The sequence below is a fragment of the Astyanax mexicanus genome, chromosome 9 (assembly GCF_023375975.1).
Source record: "Astyanax mexicanus isolate ESR-SI-001 chromosome 9, AstMex3_surface, whole genome shotgun sequence".
Classification (NCBI taxonomy): Eukaryota; Metazoa; Chordata; class Actinopteri; order Characiformes; family Acestrorhamphidae; genus Astyanax; species Astyanax mexicanus.
Genome location: NC_064416.1, coordinates 36,299,898 through 36,322,478, shown reverse-complemented (window position 1 = coordinate 36,322,478; position 22,581 = coordinate 36,299,898). Strand labels below are relative to the sequence as shown.

At 36.2% G+C, this 22,581-nt stretch overlaps 1 protein-coding gene across 5 annotated transcripts in view; it reads right to left on the bottom strand.

Moving 5' to 3' along the window:
- The window catches only part of plch1 (phospholipase C, eta 1), a 150,075-nt gene that overhangs the window by 7,925 nt on the left and 119,569 nt on the right, over nt 1-22,581 (bottom strand). For 4 of the 5 annotated variants that reach the window (XM_049483588.1, XM_049483589.1, XM_049483585.1 and 1 more), the window contains 10 exons: nt 20,423-20,485; nt 14,928-15,025; nt 11,532-11,629; nt 10,956-11,135; nt 6,880-6,987; nt 6,652-6,776; nt 5,728-5,812; nt 4,326-4,472; nt 2,942-3,021; nt 1,439-1,498 (listed from right to left, as the gene is read on the bottom strand). In XM_049483588.1, coding sequence (XP_049339545.1) covers nt 1,439-1,498; nt 2,942-3,021; nt 4,326-4,472; nt 5,728-5,812; nt 6,652-6,776; nt 6,880-6,987; nt 10,956-11,135; nt 11,532-11,629; nt 14,928-15,025; nt 20,423-20,485 — 1,044 coding nt within the window. The remainder of the gene's footprint in view (nt 1-1,438; nt 1,499-2,941; nt 3,022-4,325; nt 4,473-5,727; nt 5,813-6,651; nt 6,777-6,879; nt 6,988-10,955; nt 11,136-11,531; nt 11,630-14,927; nt 15,026-20,422; nt 20,486-22,581) is intronic. The other variant, XM_049483587.1, reaches the window with a different exon arrangement.

Below are 22,581 nucleotides of genomic sequence, written 5' to 3'. Positions count from 1 at the left end.
AAAACCCAGCAAGGCCAGCTCAAAATGGTCCAACTGGTTAAGTTGGTGATCAAGTGTAGATATTGGCCAACACAGGGTATGTTTGGTGTTTTGTGTTTGATTGTTTAGCTGGTCTGCAATGGTTTTGGTCATGCTTGATCATATTGGTTGTTGACCATGACCGTCAACCAACATCAATCACTGGGTGGCGAGACCTGTAAAGCTAAGCTAAGCTAAGTTAACAAAACTGTAAAAAAAAATATATAAAAAATTTAAACGAGCGCTAGATATTAATCTACACAGATTTCTCCCCTGAAAACTGTTTATTTAGGTGAATAGAGTGCTTTCGTTTATTTTTCCAGATTTCCACTAAGGCATTAGTAGCTAATTGCTAGGGCTAGACATAGTTAATGGTTCATGCCGCCGGACAACGCTACACTAAGGAATGCTAAGTGTTCTGTTAAGCCAGGGTGATATTAGCTAGCGGTGTGTCTCACATAGCTTGTTTTAACACAATAAACATGCAGCCTACAGTCCGATATACTCCCCTCTGAACAGCGAAAGAGTTTAAATGGGTAATGCTAAAGTTGCACTAGCAGTGCTAGCCGGGGTTAGCAGCAGGCTACAGGCCGATAATACCCATCTCTGAACAGCGAAATAGCTAGATCTTAGCGCAGTTAACGACTTATGGTAATCCTGCTCCAGTCTCAAGTTTAATGCTGGGGAACTGAACTGAAACTCATGTATAATGCTGGACTTCAGCGGCGTGGCTTTACTGCTTCTAACAACCTGACTGATAAAATTCATACATAAGGAGCACTGGATTATAAGGCGCACTGACGATGTTTGGGAAAATTAAAGAACTTTAAACACAGAAAATGCCCCCAGCACTAAAGGGTGAAGAACATGCCTCCTCTGATACACATGAAGCCATCCACTGCTTCTTTTACAGCTGCCGCTGCTGCACTATTGCATGGCAGACAATGCACTCAGAGGAAAGAGGCAGATCCCCTGCTCTAATACATCAGCTAGCAGACACTTGTGCTGAAGAGCATCATGCTTGGAGTGATAAGGAGAGAAAACACCATCAATCTGGGAGAGCAGGGAGAGCAATTTTGCTCTCTCTCGGACTCCGGCTGCTGATGGCAGGAAGCATGACCCAAGATTTAAACCAGCGCTCCCTTTGAGACCTCTGAAAATACGATTCGCTCCTCAAGAGCTAGTTAACCAGCTAATTTAACAATATTGGGCATGTTTTCGCCTAGATGACCGCCACCTTTTCAACCACCTTGGCCAGTAAAAACCAGCTTAGACCAACCAAACACAGCTACCAGCAAAAGCCAGTCTTGATGTGAATTTTTCAGCAGGGCAGTGTGTTGTTAACACAGTCGTAAGTCACATTTACATTAAAAACAGCATCATGCAGTGCCATGCAGCACATTCAGTATACCCAGGATACCTTGTTAGCTCCTAGAAAGTGCAATATGGTATAGCTGGGATTGAGGACTAGAGGACTCCACTGGAAAGTAGAAAAGTTGAAGGAACTTCAATATGATAACAGGCGGCACAAAAAAAAAAATCCATCTCCCTTAAGATTTCAAAGCCAAAATCAATTCTGTTTTCTGAAGCTCACCAAACAGCCACAGGTACATAGCTCTCAGTGGACTTAATTAAAATGCTGTAAATGCTGTGGTTGAACTGACATTATCTTTGACGCTTGTCTCTTCATTTAAAACACACTCAACAACACCTTGTTTTGTCTATGCACCAGCTTTCTTATGAGGTAGGTTTAAACAAGCAGTTAACAAGCAGTTTAACTTTAAATAAATAAATAAAAAATAAACGATTAATGCACCACAATCAGTTTTACATTATCTTTCTTGTTGTGCATAAATTCATGCACTTATTTAAACTGCTTCCTGAGTGATAACTACGTTGTTACAGAAATGACAGCTTGGATGACAGACTGTCTCATTGAACTGCGCTGTTGCCACTTGTCTTTTTAATTAAAGTCCTACAATTGAGAAAATCCTGGCAAAGATGGAAACCAGCTGTCAACCAGTCAGAAGCCAAGCATAAGCCATCTTAAAACAGAGTACAAATGAATGACATTAGGGAATTGTAAAACTGATTGAGTCTGTTGGTAGCATGTAGTACAACCCCGATTCCAAAACAGTTGGCGTGCTGTGTAAAATCTAAATAAATGTACAATAAAAATACAAAAAATTGCAATGATCTGCAAATCTCATAGATGCATATTTTATTTACAATATAAAATAAAAGACATTTCAGATGTTGACAGTAAGACTTTTTACCATTTAATAAAGGCTTGTTAAGTATGTGGTAATAAAAGAATACAGCTGCAAATAACTCACATGGCTGGGTATATATAATATACCCAATAATATATATCAAAACATTCAGAGAATCTGGAGAAATCTCTGAGTGCAAGGGACATGGCCCATAGGCAGTACTGGATGCTGGTAATCTTTGGGCCCTCAGGAACCAATGCATTATAACTGGCTGTGCTGAAAATCACTGCATGGGCTCAGGAGCACATCTAGAAATCAATGTGTATGAAAACTCAGTTGACCACATAATCCACAAATGCAGGTTAAAGCTGAATAATGCAGAGTAGGAGCCATATGTCAAGGCAAATGCAGACATATTGCTGTATTTTCTGGTCCCAAAGCTTGTTTTTCATAAAATGGTAAAAATGATTTACTTAATGTTCTATGTTCTACTGTGAATAATATATGGGTCATTGATATTTGCAAATAATTGCATTCTGTTTTACCCAACTTTTTTGGAACTAGAACTAAAACACTTTATTAAATGGGCAATCTGTGGTGCTCAGTGTAAAGGTAAAATATCATTTTTCATCTGGACACTAGTTTAAATCAAGCTGTCTCCAGCTAGAGGCTGCTAAGGGAGAAGCAGGGAAGATCACAGGGCAACTCACCTTCCCATAGATATCATGCACTGAGATATGGACAAAAATAGATGCCTCCGTCATCCCCTCCAGGTACACATGTCTGTAACCTGTAATGTGTGTGCATAAGAGATTGAGAAAAAGATAAGAGAGAGAACGAGTTATGAACAAAAGGTGAGAAGTTATGAAGCTCTAAATCAGTATCAGGATCAGGCGGAGAATGAAAAAGATGGATTGGGCCATTCTTCACAGGCACAGCTTTGTTCCGGACTAAAAAGGACTTTCAGTGAGGAATACTTATTGCCAGTGTCAGTAATCTGAATCCAAAACACCAGACTCAAGGGCTTACAATTCAGGCCTGTGTCCAGCTTCCTTTGTCTAAGATGATCTAAACTTTTTTATTAATTCCAATGGGAAATTATGTTGTCCCAGAGTGGCAGTGTGTACAATACAGAGCATAGATCTGCACATATATCAAAAATATTCACATACGTCACTCAGATAAAAGTATAGATATTAGGTGGTTGAAGTATCAACTCAAGCTTTGCATTTAAGTAAAAGCAAATAATTACTCCAGTAAAGTATAAAAAATCTTAATTTTAAGTAAGTTAATGTAGTATTTGTACTTCATTATTTGACACCTCTGTAGGTCTGTATAAAAATATACAGTGCTTCTAAAGCACAAACACATTTAAAGCTATTGCCTGTAAGTCACCCCACTGCATTAGAATGCACAAATCAAAGAATTACACAAATTATTGATTTGTAGTTGGTCAATGATAGATAATAGGATAATAAGCTGGTCATTACTGAAAAATCTGTCCATCGGTCCAGCAGCAGCTTACCTTAACTATTTTAATAAAGGACTATTAACTGATTCAATCACAACATAGTGTTTGTTTGTATTTATCCTGATGTTAGTTATTCTGACAAAATACAAAAAATAATACAAAATTACATAGGATTTCCCTGAGATTCTGGCCTAAGATTTTATGATTATGACTTAATATTATTCTTCACAAGACTTTAAGGCATTCCCACAATTTATTTGGATAAGACGTGTTTCTGAATGTTTTGCACCAGCAAATAATGTTATTATATATCATGTTAGACCAAAGAGTGCAGCTAAGACATTTGCAACCCCACCACATCTTCACCTCGAAAGCTGCTATCTTGGACACAACAGTTTTATCCTAACTTTTCTTTGTAAATTTGTAAACACTTAATACGTTTTTTGGGTTTTTTTGTGCTACAGCTGTGCAACTGTTTATTGTTCTGGTAGTGCCGATGACACCATACATAACAGTCATTGAAAAGATCTATTGCACACTGTTAGAGAACAACATTGCTGCTACATAAAGAAGAATAAGAAGAAGAAAAATAAGTAAAAAAAGAAGCTGACATTCTCTCTCACCTGGCATTAAGCTACTAAAGGCCACAGTTCTCTGGCCAACAAAATCTCGGCCAATAGGGTCATGATCCCACACCAGGAAGCGAACCATTGCAATCTCAGGCATGTGCAGGGTAAAGGACAGGGTTTCCTCCCAAACAGGGTTAAAGCCTGCGTAAGAAAGAGAACAGCATGTTCGAATGTAACCACACAGACACAGAACCATAAAGAAATAAATTTTAACACAGGTTTAAAGCCACATACACATATTTTACCACAAACAGGGTCAGTTTTAAGATGATCAGTTTTATTTTCTGACAATATTAGGATTGTAAAATTGTATCTAAAACCTTAATATTTTTTTCCATTTAATTTAGCAAAAAAGAAATAATTTCTTCTGAATTTTAGGAAAAACTACATTTTGATATTTTATCATTTAGATAGATATTTAGATAGATACTTTATTTAGCTTTTTGTATTTATATATTTATGTATATATTTTAAAGTCTCAGTTTTAGAATTTTTATTTTATAGTTTTATTTTATATCCCTCATTGTGCTCTCTTATTGTACAACACTTATTGTTTGTTTGTTGTGTAACTGCTACTGGCTGCTAAATTTCCTTTGGGATCAATAAAGTATCTATCTATCTATCTATCTATCTATCTATCTATCTATCTATCTATCTATCTATCTATCTATCTATCTATCTATCCATCCATCCATCCATCCATCCATCCATCCATCCATCCATCCTCCATCCATCATCTATCTATCTATCTATCTATCTATCTATCTATCTATCTATCTATCTATCTATTTATCTATCTATCTATCTATCTATCTATCTATCTATCTATCTATCTATCTATCTATCTATCTATCTATCTATCTATTTATCTATCTATCTATCTATCTATCTATCTATCTATCTATCTATCTATCTATCTATCTATCTATCTATCTATCTATCTATCTTTATCCCGAAGTAAATTTAGGCATCCAGCAGCAACATTACAATACAATAAGAAACATATTCAAACAAAAATTAAAACAAAGAAGAATAGAAAATATATAAGGCTATAAAAAAAACTTAGTATACAAGGTAAAGATATATCTGTAAGCAGAGTAGTGCAGTAGATTTTTGTATCTTGTAACAAAATTCTGATTTTATAATCTACTTTTTTTACAAGATCAAAAATCTGAAATTAAAGTTAAGCTTTTTCATTTTTCCTGAAATTAAATAAAATAAAAAAAAGATAATAAAAATTTGAGGATTTGAAAATTCAATGAAAATCAATTTCCACCCAAATTTTTTTAAAGTGGATGAAAACTCATTTCCACCAAATTTTCTGGTTATCAAACTATCTGAAAATTGAACTAATAAACGTAACACTGACCGTACAAGCATGCTCATAAATACACACCGTTATCATCAACAACCCGTGTCTGTTCTTTACAGCAGTCCACTGGAAGACCGATGATTTCCACCTCCACAAATGGATCAATGATCTGGAACATAAACATGAAGGCTTTGTTCAGACAGGCAGCGAGAACTGGTTTTAGTGTTGTTTCAAATCTGATTTAAAGATTAAAAATCAACTTTGGAGTTCCCCTCCTCCAACTTTCAGTTATGAGTTTTTGCATCTCTAGTTCTCAAAATATAGAATGAAAATATTTAACAGCTATAATGAACAAAGCTAAATTCTCAACAATCAGTAATCAGTAACTTTAGTAATCATTTTATCTCTGATTTAAATATTGTCTGTGTCCAATTTATTGCATGATGTTGTCTGCTTCCCCTTTCCCTTCCCTACCCCTGTTGTTTTAAAAAAAAAAGCAAATTGAAAGTTGATCACAAAAAAAGAACAAATGAAAGAGAAAGAAGAGTAAAATACATAGGGCACATAGAATTCCAGGACAGGAATTGTAATACACAGTACAGAGCTAGAGTTAAACAGAGACTGTGAATAAGGGAAAAAACTGTTATAATTAGTAGTAGACTTTCCTGTTCTACTTTAAACAGTGCAGCAGATACATTTTGTCACCTACAGCTGCTGTACAATTTAAGGTAACAGAAAAATTTGAACAAAATGCCAACGAATAACTAGGAAAAATTAGGCTGGATAATAAAAAATAATAGTCATATCTCTGAGAATCAGTCACAAAAGACTTTTTACAATGAAACAACCCTGCATTTTGAACAAAAAACTGCCTGTGTTAGTCTAAATTGTGGTTAAAATTGTAGTAGTGGCAGCATTTTTTATTACTGGAAGAAGAAATGTATTTCACATTTAATCTGCCATCATTTAGAATACATTATCAGAGATGCCTTTTTTTTTTTAACACACCTCCCCTCGATCGCCCAGCATGGAGTCCGGAGGTTTAGGGAGCTGCTGCCCGCTGATGATTTTCAGTACCAGCTGCTTCTTCGGGTAGGCAGGGAGAGGATCATCACTGTAGGGGTTGAAGGAACCTGCAATGGAGCCACAAACAAGAGCTACAGTAGATATAATAATATGTGAACCGGTCTTGAAGAGTCATTAACACAATCCATTTTTCATCAGACACTTCCATACCTTTGCACATGGGTGGCGGTTTCAGGACGTAACCAATTCCTCCATTTACCATGAACTTCGCCCTGTTCAACTGCATCATACGGCCTTCTGTCTGATAGTTCAGAGCCACTGGGGAGAAAGGAAATATATAATAGATTATTTCTTTACTTTCCCTACAGTATAAGATCAAATGTTTGTGGACAACCCCTCTAATAAATTTCTTTAGTAATTTTCAGGCTCCAATTGCTGACACAGTTGTGCAAATGTACACACACACACACACAACTTGACACACTATAAGGGTGGGAAGCAGTGGAATTGGGTTTCTTTTAATGATGGGGCTCCATCCATTATTGTTGAAGAGTTGGGGTGCATTCTTAAAGGGACACTAAATCCCCTGATTTAAGCCACTGGGTGATGTATGGGTTTAGAGGCAGGGCAGGAGAGAAAGCTGATTCGCTGAGCAGCAGCAGCAGAAGTGAGCCTCTGATAGTGATGTGTCTGCGTACCAAAGTACACGGACACATCATCCACACCTTTAGCACAGTTGATTCAATGAGGGCGCTGCAGAGACAGAAATTACCACAATAAAAGTACTTTTTAAGGGTTAAGAAATGTTTATACATTTTTAAGCAGTACTTATATGTCTTATTACGTCAAAGGAACATATTTCAGCTATTAATGGAAAAAAATGGTTTAGGGTTTAGTGGCTCCTTAATGCCACACTCTGCCAAAATCTAATATAAAGTCTTCTGTGGACAGTAGAGACAAAGATTTAGCAAGAAACAATGAAGTAGTAGGTGTCCCAATACTTTTGTCCAACTTGCTGAATGGTTGAATTTTCTGTGGCAATGAAGAAAAACAAATAAACATTTAAAGACAAGAGTAGAGCGGTAAACAAAGCAAGATGTAGATGAGCTACTCAGCTGCGGTTCTGCTAAGTCCAATTCAGGCTGATTTATTACTCCATCAGAACAGAACGGACACGCCCGCCTGCTCGCACTGTTCAGCTCTCTCGCTTTTCTCTCGTTTGATCACATCTTTTGACATCTGTTTCGGTCTTTGTTTTTTTTTTTCCTCTTTGTCTCCTTTGTCATCTCGTGTCATTGTTTCTCTTTCCCCAAGTTCTCTGTTCTATCTCTCACATCTTTTTCTGTCCGTTCTGTTTTTATTAACTGTTAAAAAACAACAGTTAGAAAAAATAACTTTCTGAAGAAACTGTGGTTCATACTTGATGGTTGCTATATGATTGCTAGGGGTTGCCATTGGATCCAGGTGGATGCTATGTGGTTGTTAGGTGGCTGTTAAGATGTCCCATATGGTTGCCCTGGTGTTGCTAAGCAGCTTATATGATGTCCAAGGAGCTTGCTATGGGGTTGCTAGGTGGCTGCTATTATATTCCAAATGGTTACTATAGTGCTGCTAACTAGCCAGTGTTGTATTCTAGGTGGTTGCTAGAATGGTTGCTATTCCAAATGATTGGTGGATTTTGTGTTGCTAATCAGTTGATATGTTATCTAAACGGCATGCTATAGAGTTGCTTATGATTATAAACTTATGATGGGTATTTATAGTAACGGCATGTTAAGTTAATCAAATACTGTCAAATATAAGGGATAGGTTAAGGTTTTGGTGTGTTGTTTCCATGATTTAAAAGAGAAATTAATGTCAGTTAGTCAGCAGCTTTATTCATTCTATTGTTAAAGACAGTGGACAGCTGGTATATATGGATACTGCTGAACATGTTCCAGTCTGGTTATATACAACAGTAAGTAACTAGTGAGAGGGGACCCCTTGATGGGGATACTGATAACAGTATTGTTGTACTTTCCTGCATTGACCATCACAGAATTCAAACAGCCTCTCACACAGTTTGCCATTGCATTCAATTCATAAGCAGTCATTTTCTGGGGGCCATAGGCCAGCTTGGGGAGAAGGAACATCAAAAGTCGACTAAAATATGCCAGGAGAATTTGCATAAGACTACAGAGTTTTGGGAGACAGCTATGTGGACTGATAAACACTGGAACTGTTTGGATATATGAACCGTCTGCATGTCTAACGTGTGAAATGTCAGACTTTAGATCATAAGAATACATCCCCAAAGTTAAGTATGAGGTGGGTCATTAGCAAGTGAAATGATCCAATTTAATGGCAATTAATCTTTTTTTCCCCTTCGGATAAAAATGTTTTGTCTTTGTAAGCATTGTAAGTGTAAGAATAGGTTCTATCCCTCTCTCTCTCCAGGTGTTTTGTGTTTAGGTTGGAAAGTCATCAGGCACTCAGTGCAATAAGTGGAGCAATTATCACAGCTATTAGTCTCAGAGTGTATAGCGTGTTTGCATGTGTGTGTGTGTGTGTGTGTTTCCATCTGTCCAGACTTTAGTCCCCATCTGAAGGTTTGTGCTCAGGAGCACATTAGTGTGTGTATGCTCAGAACCAGATGGTGTGTGTGTGTGTGTGTGTGTGTGCAGCAGAGGGCAGATGGTGCTGTAAGTGGTAACGTCCTAAAAACCCACAGACACTCAGGGGTCAGAAGGTGGTTCTTTGGGTCACAGATGAAAATGTGTCTAATCAAATAATCCATCTGTGTAGAAAGACTCATTACAGAAACCTGACTCAGACAGCAGGTACATGTATTTAAAGGCTTTTAGAATATCAATATAAACACTGCAGGACAGGGGGTCAGTGCTAAAGGCCAGATATCTGAGCAGCATGAGTCAGGACAGGGGTATGACTTCATACAAAAGATCATTCTAATACCTCTGAGCTTCCTCTGACCACACCCCGGAATCAGTATTTTAAAGACTAATAGTAATAAAGACTTTAGAAAGATACGTTGGATGCAGATGCAGATCATTGCTGTCACACAAAAAAATCTAGTCTCTCTAGTTTCTCTTCATCTTCTTTCCTTGGGGGCCAACATAAAAACAAATATTAATTTAAGCAATTTCAAAACATTTTTATTCATCTATTTATTACAAAAAGGTTTTATACTAACTAAATAAAACTAAGAGTTCAAAAGGTTTGGGCTATAAAAAATGTGTTCTAAAGAGTAATTACAGTTTTTTCTGTCTATTTATTTATTTAACACTTGATAATGCAAAAATGTATATGCTCAGAAAGAACACTTAAATTAGCATAAAAATCGAACACTTTTATACAAAAGATATAAATGTGTATTTACATCACTATGTTTAATAACACATCTTTATTAACCACTCCTCTTGGGAAGTTAAGGTTAAGGAAGGAAGCTAAGGAAAGGTTTAAATGAACACAGAAAAAATGTTACTTTATCTTTGACAATTATGTGTATTTATTCTATTATTAGTTATAATGTGTTAATGACTAAATAAACATTTCCTATCCTGTATATGTAGTTTTTCTTTAGAGTTCGTTCTTAATGGACAAACAAAAAGATAATGTTTTTGCCTGATTTATAATAATAATAATAATAATAATAATAATAATAATAATAATACTTATTTATTTTATTTTATTTATTATTATTATTATTATTATTATTATTATTATTATTATTATTATTATTATTATTATTATTATTATTAATATGTCCAGTGATTCCAAACTTTTAATCAGCAGTGTAACTGATATGAACAGGATATGAGTGAGGGACATGTGGGAGAGTTTGATATGCAGTGAGTGGGATCCTCAACCCACACTTCTGTGCAAGTGCAAACGCAATACACATCTGAATTACAGAAATACCTCTTAGAGAGTAGGTCTGTGTGTATGTGTTTGAATCAGCCACTATATATATATGTGTGTGTGTGTGTGTGTGTGTGCATATGTACATTTACGCACTAGTTAACCTGACAATGCTAACATATGGTTGCACCCCAGGGCTGCATTACACCATGCTACTGTTCAGTGTTTACATTTTTTTTATATTTATGATTATACTGCTATTTTATACATTGTATTGTATTGTATTGTACTGTATTGTACTGAGCCTTTTGACACAATCTTTACTTTGGCTATACTTTGTTGTTATTAGTAGTTATAGCTCTTATTATCAACTGATTAAAAAGCCTGCAGTTTAATGCAGTAACGCCCTCAGAGCTCTGTGTCCTCACCCAGCTGGCAGCCTACGTTCCAGTAGTTCTGTGGGTTGAAGTTGCTGGAGTCGATGCGGTAGGCGGAGGGGTAAATGCGCGAGAGCTGCCGCTGGTTGAAAGTAAGGAAGCGTTCTGCCCGGTGGTGCACCAGCTGCTGTGCTCGCGTCTCACTGAACGAAAGCACATTCACCACAAAACCTGCAGAGAGAGCAAGAGAAAGAGAGATGTACTGCAGAAATAAAATAATGATAATAATATGTAAATTAATAAAATAATCGGTCAAATAATATCTAGATATGATACAGATATTAGCAATAAAAAATTAGCAATGGAATGGGACTTTCTGGAGCAGATAAACATGAAACTATTGGCAACAATGGTTGCAACCCCAAAGTAGCAAAATGCATGCATTAGAAGGGGTGTCTAGTGTACCTATGCTCTGTAAGATATCAAACAATACACTAAAATGTGAAAAAGACAGCTAAACAGCTAAATTTGCCATCATACATTATACAGCATGCTTCAAATGCATGCGTGTTGTTTGTAGGATACTTGTATTGTGTGTGTGTTTGTGTGTCAGTGAGGTAATCTCACCCTCATCCAGACACTCCTGAGACACCACAGAGTTGGTAAAGACAACCAGATCAGAGAGATCTCTGCTGAGCTTCATCGTCCTCCTCCTGCCCCCACTCCTATAAACACATATACACACACCACACACACACAAAAGAGAATGAGTGATGTATCTTGCCACTAGACATCAGTGTAATTACTCATTGCCTGCTCTTACACATGTACACGCACACACACACACACACACACACACACACACACACACACACACACACACACACACACAGGCATACACACACACAGGCATACACACACACAGGCATACACACACACATACACAATATGACATGGAACAGAAGGAGTGACCAACATCAAAAGAGCAGCTTAGTCACCCCAGAGCATCAAAGCTGACCAGTGGAGGCCGACATGCACACGCTGCCAGATCTAACCAGATAACACCTAACTGTGCACGTGTTTCCTTTACCAGAGAAAGACAGAAAAGGAATACCAGAAAAAAAAGACAGAAAATGTGGTTGAAAAAAAAAAGAACGAAATATAAATTAAAGAAAAAAAATAAGTTAGAATAAGTTAAAAAGCAAAACAGAAAAAAAGAAAGACAGAATGTGGTTGAAATACAAAGAAAGACAAAGTAAGAAGTATAGAAAGCAAAAATGATATAGAGAAGACAAGTAAAAAAGAGAAAAGAAAGAAAGAAAGAAAGAAAGAAAGAAAGGGAGTAAAAACCCAAGAAAGACTAGAAAGAAAAAAGAAAGATATAAAGCAAAAGTAAGATAAAGTAAAGATATCAAAAAGTAAAAGGGAGAAAGAAGTAATGAAAAATAAAGAAAAAAAGAAAAAGACAGAGAACACACACACATCCTCTGGAGGTCCTGGTGGTAATTTCTGTACTGTAGTTACGGCTGCCAAGTCTGGGAACTCCTGATGCTGCTGATACACTTGGCAGCAGCTCCATCATCCAAAAACAGCATGATGTCTTTCCTCGTTCAACATCAGCAGCCAGACAGGCAGCTACTAATCAATTCCTGAAATCAATTCCTGATTCCTTTACAAAATGCTTACACAAATTTTCTTTTTTTTGGATAAATGACAACAATGATGGCCACTTTAAAATCACTGTGTTGCTCTCATACTGAGTCATATAAGAGTTAAATCCTGTACTATTACTTTTACTATGATACGTGCTCAGTCCACATGCATATTTCATTTTCAGTGAGAGTTCTGTATCTCTCAGCTTGTCCAGAAATGCATGCATGTGGCTCAAAGGGCAAATAACCTGTCTAATGGTAGAGGAAGTCTAATATGGTGCAAAGATTGTATTGCAGTATTTTTTTGGATTTTTGACTCATTTCATAGTAGATTTAAATTGGGACTGGGGCAAAGCAAACAAAAATAAATAAACAATTGTAAAATGTAATAAATAATTTACTACTCAGAATTAACAACAAATATCTGATGAAGTCCAAACTCACACTTTGACAGTGATGAAAGAAATGGAGCAAAATGACTAGAAATAAAATCACACACTATTAGCATGCAAACTACTATTTCACAGATGGCCAACATGTGACGTGTTAAGTGTTCTCTAAATGAGTCTGTCACTCTTAGTCTAACGTTAACTCAGTCTATGCCATGCTTCCCTCTTCCTATTCAGATATTTCTGTCCCATCAATCCCCTCCATCCCTCTCTTCCTCCTTCCCTCAGTTCCTCATTCCCTCCTTTAAATCTTCTTATTTTGACCTAAAAGCAAAAGAATAGCTGCCTCCCACTCGTCATAAAGACCTAAGGCCATGACGCATTTCCAGACAGTCTGGGCTGGAGATCAAACAAACACACTGGAGAAAATATATAAAGTAATACTGGAAGATTTTACAAGACAACAGTCAGGAAAATCAACAAACATGAATCTTATTATAGACACAGAGAACACTGCATCATCAGAGGAAAACCACACCTCCTTATGGGGAAAAACATTAAATTACTGTGTCTTCGAAGAGATTTAACATAAAATGTCAACCCTTTTGCCTTAAGAAATACCAGAAATATGTCCAAATAATAAATGTGATTGGACACTTCAGTTTTCCTTTCCTATCACAAAATTATTGTGAAAATATTACTATATAAACTTTCTATTAACCATATCGTTGCTGTCCAATGAAAAATACTTATCTCCAAAACAGCAACTTTACAGGAGAGAGAAAAAACTTGTAATCTTTCAATGGAAGTCAATGTAAAAAGAGTTAATTTCAGTTCATTTTAAAGAGTTTCTATTTGTCCGTTCATTAAGAAATTTTGGCTCAGTGTAAGAGACAGTTTGTCTGTTCAAATTAATTAGTAAACTAAAAATTGGAGATAAGTGTTTTTCATAGGACAGCGACGATATACTCTTTTTTTGTTTTGTACCACTCTGAATCATATACATATCAACCCGCTATTTAAGTGCAGCTGCACTATAATTTCTACTACTATTACTATTATCCTCGCTCTTCTGTATCAGTCGGAATTACTGTCATATTATTTTTTCTATACTGTCAGATTAGATCAAATGCTTAAAATGTCTCAACTAATAGTTTTTTAATTAATTTTGTGGAGGTCTCTAGAATGAATGAATGCACTGTGAGCTGGTGCTCCTGTTTCAGGCTGGTTTAGTTGGACGGAGAAGAACAGACGGATATTGGCTGTTAATCATGAATATTCATCATATGCAAATATCTTGCCTCTAATTGGCTAACAGCACTGTGACACTTCCTTCATCCACAGGTCTGCATTGGGCGGTCGCAAGCTAAGGTGGGTGAGGCCATGAATCCTAATTTGAGGGTTAATGTCAGTCTGGGGGCTTTTCCTGATTCACTGGATTTTCTATCTATTTTCTTTTATTGGCTAATGGAGGCAATAAGAGGTAAAAAAAAAAAAGGTTTAACCTGCCTAAACTTGGAGGGCCCTACTGTATTTCAAAAAGAGCAAGAACTAAATGATTTCTAGTGAAATGACACCTTTAAGTCCTAGCATGTTATATGGGTAGATGGAACAATACAGTTACAACACTAAAGTAATGTATCTGGGTATAGGATGCCATTTTTACAACTTCTTAGATAACATAAAAACCCATTAAACCCATTTTTTGTCTTCTTTTTCTTAAATTTGTCTTTTGGAATCATGCAAAACTTTAAATCAGGGTTTTTTGTGCATCGAACTACACATCAGTTTTTCCATTTTGTTTCTAATATGAATTTAAAAACAACTATAAGAGGTGCACAAAAAAGTCAATGACATGTACCAAGTTGTTTTCTGCCTCAGTGTGGACGTGCCCTAAATGTGCTTCGTCTATATCCTGCGGTGTCATTGTGATGACCAATCAGGTAGGAATGTCATGGCTGAAAGAGCCAATCACAGCCTACCTGTTGAACTGTCCTCCTCCTTCTTTTCCGGATGCTTCTTGCTGCCCGTCCTCATCTGTGTCAACACTCTGACATTTCAGCCTCGATTTGGAGTGCCTCTGTGGAAGAACATAACACAAACACACACACACAAACACACATAAACCTCTTTCAATATGTGAACATGGAATATACATTCACTGAAGAAGGCTTAACGGAAAACACAGTTTATTTTTGTGTGTGTGTGTGTGTGTGTGTAAGCACGCATGCATTATTGTGCAAATGCAAATCTATAAATATACAGATTCACATACACACTATACATGTTCCCCAGTGAAAAATTCACCCACTCACATGTGGTGGTCTCAAACTGAGTTTACAGGACAGAAGATTTAAGGTTTTTTTTTTTTCAGTTTGTACAGCAAGTGTAATGCTACTCCATGTAAAGAGGAGCTAAAGCGGTCCATCACTTGATACAAATCTGACCATTTAAACCATTTCAGGATCTGAAATAAGAAACATTAAAACAGATCAAATCTGATCACTCAAACTACTTCATGAAGTGGTTTGAAACACATTTAGCACACAGCACATTATAAAATACATAAGGCTTTGTGAATAAAATGGTAATATATACATACATATACAGTTGCAAGAAAAAAAGTATGTGAACAATTTGGGATTACTTGGATTTCTGCATAAATTGGTCATTATATGTGTTCTGATCTTCGTCACAACAATACACAAACACAGTCTGCTTAAACCATAGACTGTGTATAGCTGGACAGAGCTTCGTCTCTCAAAAGTGAAGCCACCACAGGTCAGGCGCCCACTGCTGTTCGGTTGCAGAAAGCTGTGTAACCCCACCCATCCCCATAGGTTTCAATGGCAAAACAGACAACTTTCAATCACGTTTTTTTTTTCTAATATACTGTAATTCTAATTCCATTATTTAAATGCAACAGCTAGTGTAAACTCTGCTTATATTGTCAAATTTTATATCCCCACAGAATTTGTTTTTTAAAACGTTATTCAGCTCTATTCAAAAAGGTGGGATTATTGTAAAAGGGCTGGGTTACATCTAACCGGGGTGGGACCAATGACTGTATGGGTGGGACCAATAGACTGTGTGAGCTCTGTTGAGGCAGCGGGGTTATTTAAATGAGTAGGCCATCTTTTTTACAGTCTCTGGCTTAAACTAATTACACAGAAAAAGTATATGTTTGCATGGTTTTAATGAACACAGCATGTTAGTTGGTCCACTGTGTTGTATCAAGTCCAAAGTCATTGCTGTGTTTGCTTTTAGATTTTTAGATATATGTATAGTTATAGTTATAATTATATGGTTATGCATTTAAAAGAGATAGATTATCACAGCTATAACATTTGCTAAGTATTTCCTTAGTAATTAACAGAAAACAGCTTGTGAAATGAATTGAACAAACGAGTGCAATAGACTGGAAAACACGTCCCATATAATACGAAACACAGCGAGACACTGGAACACAGGAGCCTGATCGCAATCTAACACAACGTCAATAAAATCGAATAAGACACACCGAAACCTACAGAGGCAGCATGTAAGACACCAGGAAGGAGCCATGCACACATACTTATACAGGGGGTGCCTTATCGGCCCAATCACAGCCATTGATTTTCTCATAAAAATGATGAAAAAAGACCAAGGAAGGACAGGTTCAATAAAACAACCAAAATAACAAGATGAACAGCAAGGTGCTTTGGCCCCCTGTGATTTCCTCAAAGCAGTTACTCTCTGTGTTTATAATCCATGACTGATCTACAGCAGCAGTAATAACAACAGTGATTACCAAACGTCAGGCCAGCAGCAGTCCACACACACACACACACACCTAACAGGCTGTCAATACAAACACCATTACTCTGAATTAGATACACATCACAACATTATTCCCAGACCAGTAAAAATAGTCAGACACATAATTAAATGAAAGTTTGGCAAAAAATCGAATTCCTGTGAAACTGAATGTGATTGATTAGCTAAGGCTACACTGTCACGGGACAGCAGTATGTAACTTGATTGTGAAGTGTTTACCTCAGGGGCTCGTGAGGTGTTATCTTGTAAGTGAGGAGATCTGATAGAAGGATGGGATACTTCATTTGGGAATACACCACAGCAGGTTAATATTACCACCTATTACTACTGGACAGTGCAGTATTGGTGGTAATGATCATGACCGGTGGTGTGTGGCACCAACGTAACTGTGTTCTAATTAATAGAGCTCCATCAATACTATTGTATGGACCTAAACTAGCTAACATTCTTGTAGCTAAATGCAATTAAATCCTCACAACAATGATCCAGAATGTAGTAGAAAGTCTTTCCTGGACAACAGAGGCCGTTACGCCAACAAAATAAGGATACACAATAAAAAGGTGTGTTGATGTTGGAGTGGGTGGATGCCAGTTTTTCTGGTGTCATCAGCTACTAATTCCATCTTTCTGCCTTCCTTTGCGTTACTGTTTGCCTACCTATCTGGCCTGAAACAGATGGATGTTCAACTCTCAGATTCTTAAGTTACCTGGCCGGCAAGACTGACGGAAGTCTCTGGAACTCAGACTAGTTTTTCCTCTTCACCACAAATTTCCTCAAAGTTCACATGAACACTAACAATGGCTTCCACTGCTGGTGTGGCTATTTACATTAATGTATTGGACTTATGTGGATGTACAGTATAATGACTTTTTAACATTAATTTATAAATTGTCTGACCAGAGGAGGATGGGTCCCCCCTATATATTAGTTTTAATAGTAAATGTGATAATATAAGGTACATGTGAGCCTTGGTTCCTCCCAAGGTTTAATCCTCCTCCCGCTCTGAGAGAGGGTTTTGATTCTCTATCTAGATTACACATTTCAGTAAAGCTGCTTTGTGCAACATCAGTTTTACAAAGCACTAAATAAATCTAATTGATTGATTGATTGATTGATTGAGAGCCCAGATCCAGTTCTGGATATGAAAGCAAAATTCTAAACTGATAACATTAATTAATGCCGTTGTTCTGTGTTTAATTAACATTACCTAAGCATTGTTAATATACTTCTTCATGTCTTATTCACGGTAACTAATAAACTAATAAACAGTTCTTAATTCATGTTAGTTTGTCAACACTTGAACAATTGAATCAGATAAATTAACTGAGCCCCTCATTCATTTCATAATATAAGACTATTTGGTCTTGTATTTCAATTTTGTTGTAGAAATCATGCCAGAACTGGTCATATGAAACATAAAACATTATCATCAATGCATTTGAGTAGACCTATTTTTATCTTAAGCCCTAACCCAGTTTACTTATAGTCTGTAAATTAGGTCAGATGATCACATATTCACAATGTCCTGTGATGCACCAAGAGGTTCAATAGATATCCCTTAGTGATGTCATGAGTTAAGTGAAAAGGAAAGTGCTGTAATAAATTTTACACAGCTTTCAAATGGACTGTGTTAGATCCTTAATTTTAAAATTAACAAACAAACAAAAAACAACCTAAGTATGAGTAGTTATTCCAATACTTGAGTCCATATAGTGTAAATAACTACTGTCAGGTCAGGTCACTCTGTACACCAAATCAGTGGGTTTTAAATGAATCAGTTAAGATGAAACTGAAGTGCAGGTTTCTGCTTTAATTCAAGGAGATTAATAAAACATTTTGCATCAATTAACCATCTATGAATGAAATCCCTTTACTTTCGCAGGATAAAAAAGTACTTGTAGAAAGAATTTGGTCCACCTAAGGTATATTAATTGCTGTTTAAATGCACTGTGGTAGTATATAAGTTGGTAGTATATAATAACATTAATAGCTAATTGGGAGTGAATATGCATGCAGAGGGGAGCTGATGGGCTCTGATCAGCATGACTGGCACTTCATTAGCAGCCGTTCCACACTTATCAATAGCGATTAGTCTCCCAGTCCCTCAGCTGCTCTCTCAGCGCTTAGCGCAGCCAGGGGGTATAATCTCAAACACTGCCTTAAGACCACCCTGACTCACACTAACACTCCACAGCAGAAAAACTGAAAGAGAGAGAGAGTTGGGAGGAGGCGGGGGAGATGCTCAGAGCATGGCTGAATAAGATCATAAATGAATAAACAACACCACAAAAGAAACAAAGTGAGATAAGTGGACAGAAGCTATTTACAGTGACTCTTGCAGAGTTTCTTACATACAGTGAGTGGATTCACTGAGGTATATGTTCTCTGTTTATATTCTGTTTATATACGGTTTATATTTATGACACTTTGATGAAGTAAATAAGAAATTAAAGTTGAATTACTGAGCAATACACTTTAATTTAATGTTTGTGAGGGCTTATCAACAAAAACAGTGGTAAATTAAATCAGTTTTCAGCTAATCCAGACTGTTTCTGTGCCTATAGGACTGAAACTGTATTCTGTTCTGTACTCCTTTTACCTTTTTCATTCATAACATTCACACTACTTCCTTTTATTCTACGCCCATTGTTTATTTGATCAGCTCCACTGATCATATACAGTACCAGTCAAAGTTTTTCTACATTGTAAATATAAGGTATAATAATAATAAGGTATCATGTAGTAACTTAAAAGTGTTAAACAAACCAAAATACTCTGTGAAGAAGCATTTAGGTGCTCTTATCTGGGGAGCTGTTACTTTCAGTTTCTGAGGCTGGTAACTCTAATGAACTTATGCTGTGCAACATAGATAACTCTTGCTCTTTCTTTGTTGGGATGGTCCTGATGAGAGCCAGTTTCATCATAATATTTTGATTTGCTTTTTTGGATTGACTGATCATCATTTCTTAAAGTATTTTTTCTTTACTTAGTTAAGTAGTTTTTGCCATAATATGGATTATAACATTACTCAAATAGAGCTATTCACTGTATACCACCAACTCTACCTCTTCACAACTTTACAAATGATGCTCTCAAACACATCAGAAATGTGCAAAACTGTGTTTAACACTTTTTTTGTTTATCAAATAATTCAATGTTTTTCTTTATATTATTAATCTACAATGCAGAAAATGTAAAACAAATAAAAATAAAAAACACTAAATGTAGGGTGTGTCTAAATTTTTGACTGGTACTGTTCTATATAATTAGAGACTGTAATCTGTACTGTTTCTTTGCATATTTTGCTATCCTTTTTTTTTACTCTGTTTGCACCACAGAGCAGCTTTTATAATTTGGGTGGTGGGTCATTTATTCTCAAGCACTGCAGTGACTGCACTGACATGGTGATGGTGTATGAAATGTTAATGTGTGTTGTGATGGTATAAATGGATCAGACACAGCAGTGCTGCTGGAGTTTTTAAACACTGTGTTCACTCATTGCCCACTCTATTAGACACTCCTTTCTAACTGATCCACCTAGTAGATGTAATCTTTAAAACTCAACTAAAGGGTTTATGATGGAATTATGTAAAAGTTTTAGTCGTTTAAAGGGTTATTTATTTCTTTATTCTTTAGGAAAATATTAAATGTTTTGTCTCACCTTCTGCTTGAGGTTGCTGATGAAGGATCGACTCTGAGACTTCTTCAAGCCCTCTTTGGAATTCTGGGAACCACAAGGATAGACAGCAGTTCAGTAAAAAGATCAAACCAACGTGCTGTATTTATGTTTTAATATGCATTTAATTCATTAAGACAGATAAAAATCTGAAGTACAGTAAGACAGTTTGCTAACTCTATTTGCTGTTTGCAAGAAAACCAAATCAAAGAGACTGTGAGCAAAGTTCAGTGAATTTTAATGCAGAGCGGAATACTCAATTTGTGTTGATTTACATTTCCTTTATAAATAAAAGTACAAAAAAATGATCTGAATAACCTTTTTACCACCCATTTTCTCTTCGTTAAAATATGATTCCATTAAAACACAATTCAGTAAGTAAGGGATTTTCCAGTCTGGTGATAAATTTCTTTAACTCAGATAATTAATAAAAACATCAATCAGGGCAGAATGAAGGAAGGTCAGATTAGGCATTGAATAAATGCACTCTAAGCTCACGGCTGCAGGTACATACTCCGCAATGACCCAACACTCTGTTTAATTGTAGAGAGGGGATTCATAATATAGATTTATGTAGCTGCTATTTATAAAGTAAAACGTCCTTCTGGGTGAATAGTGATGTGATGATCCACAAGATGGACAGATTAATCAGAGAACTCTATAAATAAATATAGCACTGCTCTGCTCACTTCTCTGAAATATTGTCATTAGTGCAGAGCAATGAGCACAGGATTTTTTTTTTTTTGCCAGTGGCTATAAACACTTTTCCTCTTTCATAGTTATAAATCATCAGAGAGAGAGAGAGAGAGAGAGATGATGTGTTTAAGGGATCAGTGTGTAAGGGAACATCTGAGCAGTACTGGATAAAATAAAGTACCTAAACAATCTACTTGAGTTAACCCTTGTGTGGTGTTCATATTTTTGTTACTCGTTTACTTTGTTACTTGTATTTAATTCAGCAAAATTAAGCAATTCTACATTAAAATGCTTTACACATGCTTGCTTCACCTAAATTGCAAGCAATATAAACAGCTTACATGGTTAATATTTGCCCTTTACCTTTCTTATGTTACATTTCTTTCAAAAAGTGCTACACTTTTTTTATTCGTTTTTTAATAAAATGTAAAAAAAAATAATTTAACTCAAGATATGAGTAGAAAATTTGTTTAGTTTAAAATTTACAAATGAAGCAATGTTTATTAGCCCTTGGCCAAACATACTGTATGTAATATAAATGGTTGGGGGGGGGGGGGGGGGGGTGTACAGTGTGTGTTTATCGAAAATGTGTTTTGATATATGTTTCTCACAAAAAATGAGCCAATGCCAATGAGTTTGAGTTAGAAAAAATATTTTTTTAGAATCATTTGATGAAAAATGACAACGGGTCCCACAGACCCGAACACCACACAAGGGTTAAAGTAGAGATACCCAAGATTTACACTGTTAAACTCATGTTAACTATACGCATGCGCTGGTAGCTACTGGGTGTTCAACAAGACTCTTTAAAACTAATTCAAAATAAGGTGTACCCTCAAAATAGTGATGTGTGCTTCTTTTGTTTTAAGTTTTGTTTTGTAATGGAGAACAAAACATATAGTCTCACATAATGGTCAATCTTCAGTAAAGTTATTAATTCTATTTAAATTGTTACTGCCCACAACTGATTAAAAGCTAACATTCCACAACGTATGATGTATGGGTAAGTGTGTGTGTGTGTGTGTGTGTGTGTGTGAGTGTGTGTGGGAAGGGGGAACAAATGCTACAGGGTTATTTGTGCCCAATAAGCTGAGAACGACTGGCCCCAGTCTATAGAGACTACACTGTCAGGAATAAATTCAGATGTGCAAACTGTTCCCAGCGGGAATACCGCCACAGGGAATAACACAGCCAAAAGGAAGAGAATGGATATTGAATATTCACCCCATTCCCATAGCTCTAAATTAATGTAGACACATTTCAATTCCACTAATTAAACATATTACACTAAAATACATTTACTAATTTTATCATACATACATTTAGACATATTTGTATTTAGAAACATTTTTGATTAATATAAAAATAGTACAAATAGTCAGATCATATTTTTCCACGTGAGAAAGAGAGAGAGAGAGGGAGAGGGAGAGAAATAAAGAAAGAGTACG